Here is a 9,039-nt window from a genome sequence, read left to right as displayed (position 1 = left end):
TGAACTTTAAATCTCACTCCGGTGCTTCCGTTTGTGATTGCTGGATTACTTTGGTCGCACGCTGTCACTGATTGTTATCGGTTAGCTCATTACTAAATGTGAGTGCATTTTATTTTCTTACCCAATCTTCAGCTGACGTCTGTTATCTTCCCTGAGGAGAGATCTGCAAAGATATAGACTCAACACAATCCATTATATATTTGAATCTCATATGGCAGTTTACTCCTAGGGTAATTCCTGCCATCTGATCTAGTTGCACGTTTTGATTTTGCTGTCGACTGTTTTCTGCAGATGTTGGTTTTTGTGGTCGAAGAGTACTGGATTGGTAAAAACACCTTCGCACTGGCTTGTTGAACAGTTTTACTTTCTCTCCCAAATACTTAAACTAATTGGTTGAGACTTCATCGATTGGCACTCAGCATTCGTAGGCGTATTACGTACCTCTTATCTCCAACGTCTGAAGAACTCGTAAAATTTTAGAAAACGTTAATCTAAATTCACTCGACAGTAGATTGGAGTTGTTTGTGCGTAAAGGCAATTGTGAATCACTTGGTAAGCCCTTAATGTCATTCGTTCTGGTGTGTATATTTTTATGTCGTGAAGCTATCACATTTGTAATGTGATGGTATGACTCACAGGTAATGTCGTTGTAGCAGATCTGCGTAAGTCTAATACAATTTTAAAGTTTTAGTGCCTGAAATGGGGAGATGATGGTTCTACGTTATCATGGCTTTCAGTATATGATCTATATGGGCTAGCAGCACTGCAATGTATTATTGGAGTGTCACGCTTTCAAACAGTAAAAACCGTCAGTAAATGAGTAGTGTAGTCTTAATAAAATTCTTCCATAGTCCACTGTCTTAGTGGCTTCCACATTTCCTGACGTAATTATTGTAAGAGTCAGTCAGTCAGTTAGCTACAACGTAGGACCAGGCACACATATGCATCGGTCCAAGTTGCCATATCTCGTTAGCACAACAAGATGAACACTGGATTCATAAGAATAGTTAATTTAGTGGTGGTAGTATATAAAAGATAGGTTGTAAATAAGGATATAGTATAGGAAGGGAGAACGTTATGAAGCGATTTTAATCTTAAGGTTTAAGGAAAGATAAAGAGTGTATACACCTACGCCATTGTGATCGATTCTGAGCTATGTCACCTAGAGTCTCCAACTATTGGTTACGATAGTCACGCGGACCGCAACCAGGTAGTCTGCATCTGCCAACATGGCCCAGACTAGAGGTTAGTGACTTCAAGAATGCGGTGAAAAATTAGTTCGTTTGTTAAATGGTATTTTATGTTTGTAGTTCATTGTCCATGAATTCCTGGATAATGTCTTTAGAAGTACACTGAATAGTTAGAGCTGGTATAACAATGATTTGAAATTGTAAGTAGTTTTCCTCAGATGTTCTATTTTTTGTTAGGTTCAAATAAAAAGCTGTTACTGTGACGGCGAGACTACAATTTATGGATTACTTTTAAGTGATGCTTAGGTAACCATCAACTTACTGGGGTTAAGTGAACGTTGCAAATTAGTTTGAGAAATCGGAGTTAAATTTTTAACAAACCAACATCAACTGTAGATCCAAAACATTATTTAGCTCTGTGGATGAATGAATTTTGCACCAAAGTCGACCTATTTTAAGTTTGATTAGTTCGTCTATAAATTGTGGTCTGGCTATCAAGACAAAATACTAAACTATGACAAGTCGTTCTTTTTTATCTTATTGTTCTGTTTCTTTTTATAAATAAACAATTCACAATTTATTAAAGATGCTGTAATCTTCTGATGTATTTTGATGTATAATTTCCCACGTTTTAAACCAATACGTTTATCTTTTATCTCTTCTTAGCTTCCTTATCAACCACATCTATATCATTTCATGCTAACATTTAAACCGGTGAATATTTTCGACATTTCAAATGAGTCGTGTCTTAAGGTCTAGTATCAGGGAAAATAAGTTAGAACAAGTTGTATCTCGGAAACATCGATGCAAAAGAGTTTTCTCTGTGATCCCCTCGGTATCTTCCGGCTCAACAGAAACCCCAGGAAGTCGTCTCACTCAGCAAAGACGACCGAGTCCCCCTGATTCCTGTAGAAGCGTCACATCTGTCGGTTATGAATCTTCTAAATTAAAAGATCAAAGCAATACATTGGATAAATTCAATACTTTCCTTGATGATCAAAAAGAAATCCACCCACCTGTGGTCTTTGATTCATGTACTACACAATGTATGGTCGATTTCACATCCAACTCTGCAAATCAGTTTGCGGAATCTAATGCACTGATTGTTGGAAGAGCAAACGAAATCAGTCGTTTGACATCTTTGATTCAGTCTTACATAGATACGAAGAAAAGTGCTAGTTTATATATAAGTGGGGCTCCAGGAACTGGAAAAACAGCAGTTGTTCTACATGTTGTTCAAAATTTTAAAACGTTTGGCAGATGTAATGCTGCTGTGATTAATTGTATGCAATTAACGTCATGTGCAGATATTTTTGGACGAATATCTATCGTTTTAGAAGCTCACAATGGCAAGGAAAATAATTCTATTAGCGATGCTGATTCATTGGAATGCTTTTTGAATCAACAACCACAAAAACAGACCATTATCCTAGTTTTAGATGAAGTGGATCAGTTATCTACGCGTAGTCAGAAGCTACTCTACAGGTGGTTTTATTTCCCGTAACTGTTGGGACACTTTATTAATGTTCTATTTTGAATTAAATTAATTTTATATTAATCTAAATAGATGAAAGTTAGTAGCTACCATAATCACTCAGCCGACACAATCATCCATCGGTAATTCTTAATTCATCATGATATAGAGTTGTTCAGTCTTTGTTATCCTATATTTCTTGACTATCCATTCATTCTCCTTTATGGTTTTATTTGTTCATTTTATTATTGCACTAGTTCGTTAATTTCAGTCCATCGCTTTTGTTTTCTTGTCTTGCTGGTTTTAGCATTCCACACATTAAACCAATCCATATTTGTTCTGCGTTATGTCTTGCTTCGGTTAAATGACGGTTTCATTTGATTAATTTTTTCCAAACTTAAGAAAAAATTCGGTTTAAAAGATTTCATTCGCAACTTGTAGGTATATACTTTTATTCTTGTGGATCCATTGTCTTTATGTACTTTAATTATAAAACTTGTGGTTTCGTTAGTGCTCAACTAAAAGTGTAGTATGGCGCTAAAAAGATCTTAGGTGAAACTCTTTTAACCAATCTTATGATACTACTTAATTTTTAAAAATCAGGACCACTCATGAATTCGTATATTTTTATGGTTATTTTGTGAATTATTGACTTCCTCGTTATCACTAATTAAACGTCCGCGTTTTATAACTACACTTACCTTTTAGAATTTTCGAATGGCCATCAAAACTTACTTGTCACATCATTGTTATTGGGGTGGCAAATGCCTTAGATTTACCGGAACGTTTGTTGCCACGTTTGAAATCAAAAGTTCACAAACCCACTCATATTATATTTCAACCATATTCACAATCTGAGCTTGCTGAAATTGTTCAAGCTCATTTATCCAAATCATCAAATAGTGGGTCATGTATAGAACCTCTGGCTATACAACTATGTTCTAGAAAAGTGAGCTATTCGATTTGTAATATTTCAGATTATTTACTATTTACCCAATCCTTGAGTCTTTCTATAAAGTAATCATCAACAGGAGTGAAGTTTTCACCAGGACACACTAAAAAGTATACACTACATCAGGGGCCATTTAAATCTAGTAGTCAACCTTTATACTTCAGATATATTATGCGGTATTGGTGTGGTCTGCAAAATATGAAATTTTTGTCGGTTGTGGTAGGAGTGGATACTGGCCGTTAGCGTCGTACTGAGACCAAACTTTTCTCGAGGTCTCGGTTTCCAGCGTTTCTTTTTTCCGTGTTAGTGTGTGAGGCAATCAGTTTCGGTCTGCATAGTACTCCTCATTTTTTGCATCAAAATTGGTGATCTATTTCAGCAGTGAAATTAGTTGTCTCTCGTCAAGTGTATGAAATAAACGACAAAGCCCTATGACTGTGGATTGCCTCCGAATTCCCTGGTACGGCTGAGGATAAGGAGAGTTCGCTCTCCCTCTCGAAATGCTCTCACATGGCCACGCGTGTACAGCCACCGCCAGGGAAATCCTTCTTACTGCCTTCTTGTGGCGAAGGTGTCGTTTACGAAATTAAGAAGACGAAAAGTGAATGTCCAGTGCTTCAACCGGGTTGGTGGATACGGAGGGCCTACCTAAGGGAGTAAGAAGACCCTGTTTCCAAACCAATGGTGCACATGTCTTGAGGATCCTGAAGGAATAAACGGCGTATGAACCAATTGTTGGTCTCCGGCTACCACGGGACTGTATCTTTTTACGTTGCTCCACTGCCTTGTGGATCAGACCTTTAGGTCGAAGGCTCTGGGTGTGACCCTCTTAGAAAACCACCTGCTTCGGTTTGCTCGCCTGGGCAGTATCATAACCCACACTTAAATCAAGTGACTTGTGTGGTGCATATTTATTAGGTTCTCCTTTGTACCAATATTTATGTGTTCGAATAAATTAATTAATGGCTGTAGATTGTAAGGATTAAAACCAACAGATTTAAGAGAAAAAATAGTGGTTTCATATGTCGAGAATGTTAAACACATTTCGTGAGCTAATAGCTTAGTACTATATATACTTAACCTACAAGCCCAGGTCTCATATCACCTACCAATATTTGAATACTCACTCAATATCTTTAGCAATATTTCTGTATCACACGTTCGCATGTTAGTTTTATTACTACCCTAATTATTGTTACAATGTTAACTATGTTACTTTTATAGAGGTTAAGACTTTCGCAAGATTTTCATTTTCATCCTAACTGAAATATTCTGAATATATTTGAGAAAAAAGTATGTACACGCTTGAAATACCTTGGTTGAAGATAAATTAATTCTATGTCTGGTAACTACTTAAGAGAGGTTACCAGTTTATTAGTTACCTTTTCTTATTACTAATGTACTTTTTATTAATCTATTGAAGTTTGTAGTAAAGTATAGCTTATCCTAAAACAAAACTATTTTTTTAAGAACATATGTAAGGGATTTATCTTATTGTATAAATAACTCATTACCTCAACAGTTCAGTGACGTTTTATTTGAAATATTCCTTTCAAACACTGATCACTGCTCTTAGGGAAGAAGCAACTGTTTTTAAACTCCAATGTAATGTTAGATTATAGTTTGCTGTTCTTTCCAGTAACATGTATTAATGTTGTCAGCATATTTAATTTAGATTGCTGCTTCTACAGGGGATGCACGTACCGCGCTAGATATATGTCGGAGGGCGATTGATTTAGCCCATCAAGATGTTCGAATGAAAAACATATCTGACGCATTTACTCCTTCAAAGGTGGTGGCTGATTCTCCCATAATACCTTCCATCCAGCACATAAGTAGGGCTTTAAAGGAATCTCAGGTGAGTACTGTAGTTTTGTAGTAAGTAATATTGGAAATGTATTTTGAGCTTATTAGCAAAGTATAGAGATATATAGTACAGACTGTCGTCTAGATCTTTTTTTAGAAATAAGACACCGAACACTTTAACCTGTTGATAGAGCTTACTCGTTTGTTTACCAGATAGAAAACAACGTAATACAGTAATATTTGCTAGATAATGTTTTGGGAAAAATAAATCGCCTATCATCATATCGCTATTGGGTCTTAAATTTAAAATTATGTAGTTATTGCTTACTATCATCGGTTAGGCCTTGTTTTGAAACGGCATACTACTGAATCCTATACGTAACCACTAGATTTTGTTCATGCAACGGTTAAACATGGTTCGCTATTTCCATTCCGACCTACATCTGTACCCGGATTTTGTTGGTCACTACCTGGATTGATGTAGTTTTGTTTGTTGATGCGTCCAGACACTACTTTTTGTTTTACTAGGGGTCGACGTGGATAAATCTAGCAGCATCTTGTATTTATTAAGTGTTTAACCCATACCAAGCATTCCGTTTTCTTATAAATGTCCAAATTATATTTTGTTAGCACATCTACTTGTCGGGATCATATTATATGTATACTGTTCCCAAGTTTTCTAAATGGAAGATCATTACAAAGGAAGTTAGAAGAAGACGTTACTCTTCTCGTCATCTGTAATAAAACTGGCTAAAATAGTGAAAACAAAAGTTCATAGCTACTGTCAGCACTTTCATTCTAGTTAGATAAAAGCTTTTCATTAGTTCCTGTGCGTTAGAGACATTTAAGTAATTAGATGTGTTTGTTTATCACACAATCCAAAAAATATAGACATATTTTAATTAATAGGATTAAATCCTTCCTTTAAGCTAGAAAATATGATCAGTGAAGAGGTGCTAATAACTGTAACTGTTATAGAACTTCGAAAATTACATCCTCTATCAGATCTGTTGTGCTTGCTTTTCTCGGGCTTTTGTTCTCAACCTGCAGAAGCTCTCTTGATATCGATCTAAAAACCAGGCCATTTAACCCAATACAAGTACATGTTCATTTTGAAAATGAATAATTTATGATACTATACTTCCGAAGTCAAATGGTATATGAGTCTACTCCCTTTATTACTTCTCATGTATTTCAGCCCTATCAAGTCCGATAATATAAAGAAGTATCCACATTTTCCTTAAGGAGGTTCCTTTATATTCCACCTAGCTCTAAACATCGATCATTCTGACCCAGCGTCTTGTTTTACAAAATTTCTTTGACTTCTTGATTTTCGTTTATATATCTATCAGTCATAATTGTAAGTTTAATAACAACTCGATTCGTTAACCAAATATGACAACTGTGGAATGAAATGGTTTCATTCCTTATTTTTCTGAATAATTTATTATCAAAACTAGCTACCTACTTACAATTTATCATAAGTGATTAAATGGTTCAGAGCAGATGGAGTTCGGTTATTATTGTTATTCTACCAATCTTCGATATTATGACATAAAGCATATACACTGCTTGTGTTAACCAACTGAGTTTGTTTTCTTTAAAAATTTACTTTCATGTTCAAGCAATTATCAGTAAACCTTTAATCCACATTTCATGCTTGTTAATACAAATGAACGCAAACAAAAGTAACACCCCTGAGTTGTCCGAATTTTGTGATATCTTGTTGGTAAATACTAATAGTTTAAAGGCTTGGTTCTTGTTGATAATGTTCTTCAGATATGTATCACTAAAATATATAATGGATGACAGTATCCTATCGTTTGGCTTATTCATAACAGTCAATTTTATAAATCGATAGAACTCAAACAGCACTTTTAAACTAAATATGGTCTTGAAATTTTTTAATCAGTTCACATAAATATTACTTCCATGTTTAGTCGTCTGAATTTTTCTCTTTTGTCTAACATCTGTATTATCTTTGTTTTATATCTCAGGGTAATTCGATTTAATCTTTTTTCATTCTTATCAGGTTGATTCTCTTCCTGTTAAATCGTTTAGTGGCGATAATACTACTAATGGCTCTGAGCTGCCATTACACCATAAGCTTCTACTGGCTAGCTGTCTTTTGTTAAGAAAACAGAAATGTCTGCGTGAATTATCGTTTAGCCTACTTTATGACACGTACATTCTTATATGTAAGAAAAAACAAATTATAAGTTTAAATGAATCTGAACTCTCTGCTGTGTGCGATCTGCTTGATTCTCGTGGATTTATTCAACTTACTGGTCCGCGTTATTCAGTTAAAGCTACAGTGGGTACACCAGCACGTTTAAGACGTATCCGATTACGTTTAGATGATAATGGTGTCCAACAAGCTTTCATGGACGATTTCCTGCTGTCATCAGTAATGGATATAAAATTAGAAAAGTAATTTTGTATTTCATCGTAATTTATTTGTATATATTTATCCATCTGTTTCACTGTTGAACTAATTAAACGTGCTCTTATTTCGTATAACCTTTTCTATGTAGGTGTTTTGATCTAAATTCGACAGTACTTTGTTGTTTTCATTACAGATAAAATCGTATTTTTACACTTTTTATGAAGTCTTTGACAAGTATTTTTGTAATCTAAGCACTTATGAAATAAAAAAGCTTTTACCTGTTCTCCAATATGTTTAAAAATAGATTATTCAGTAACTGGGATAACTGTGGAGTTACTTTCGGCTGGTATGCATGAAAAACGATATTTAAATGTAATTAAAAAATAAGGAAATATCATATAAACTAGAGATAAATTGAAATCAAATAATAGGATGTTCAGATATTTGAAATTTTATTGAATTCTCATTTCTCATCTCTCTTGTTGTTTAAAGTTGCTTTCTACATACTGAGTAAAAAAATGACCGAAGATAACTGACTCCTCAGATCGTACTTAAGTGTCTTCCCCTTCGGTCACAACAAAACACTCAAGTGTATTATGTTTACACTTTGTAGAATATAAATATGTAGTTGCATCAAAAACATATTGAGTCCGAATGTAGTCTTCGTGATGGTGATATTATTTAACCCAATCCTTAAAATCAATGAATTCGGATAAATTCTATAGTAATTTAAGGCTCAAGGGTACGTACCGAAACCATGAATTGGGCTTAAAATCATAAACTGTGATGCGAGACATTTGCTTAACGTACTGTTAATAATTTTAAATTCCGATGGATCCATGACATAGGATAAACACTCACTGCTGTCATTAATTAGTTTTTATTCTGAAATAGCTCAACGTTTCATGCCCAGTAATTAGCATTTTCCAAAAAGATTGTTTTCATTAGTTTTACGTTAGGCCTTAAGAAATAATCATCGTCAATATGAGTAAAGTGAAAATTACGAACTGACTAAACTACATGTGCGCTGCTTAATCATACTTTCAATAACATGGATCACCACTCCTTTTTGGTCCTCGCTATTTGTTTAATAACTTGTTATAAAACCAAAAACGACATGATTGCATATCATATTTTGCTTCATAGTCTTCCTCTGTTAAATTCTACCAAGTAGGTAGTCATTTATTTATAGCATTTGGCTGCCTCAGCATGATTTGTGTGTCTGCATTAC

The 9,039-nt window shown here is 34.7% G+C and overlaps 1 protein-coding gene across 1 annotated transcript; it reads left to right on the top strand.

The window, feature by feature from the left end:
• Positions 1-1,926: 1,926 nt before the first annotated feature.
• Smp_145740 (cdc6, putative) lies at positions 1,927-8,092 on the top strand (the record flags this gene model as incomplete). Its single annotated transcript, XM_018790821.1, has 4 exons — positions 1,927-2,675; positions 3,373-3,613; positions 5,292-5,474; positions 7,455-8,092. 4 exons carry the CDS (start codon positions 1,927-1,929, stop codon positions 7,854-7,856), a joined length of 1,575 nt encoding a protein of 524 aa, XP_018647387.1. The 3' UTR covers positions 7,857-8,092.
• Between the last annotated feature and the right edge of the window lie 947 nt (positions 8,093-9,039).

Source organism: Schistosoma mansoni (assembly GCF_000237925.1).
Source record: "Schistosoma mansoni, WGS project CABG00000000 data, supercontig 0261, strain Puerto Rico, whole genome shotgun sequence".
Classification (NCBI taxonomy): Eukaryota; Metazoa; Platyhelminthes; class Trematoda; order Strigeidida; family Schistosomatidae; genus Schistosoma; species Schistosoma mansoni.
The sequence above is the reverse complement of the archived record's forward strand: the minus strand, read 5'-3'. Positions and strand labels throughout refer to the sequence as shown.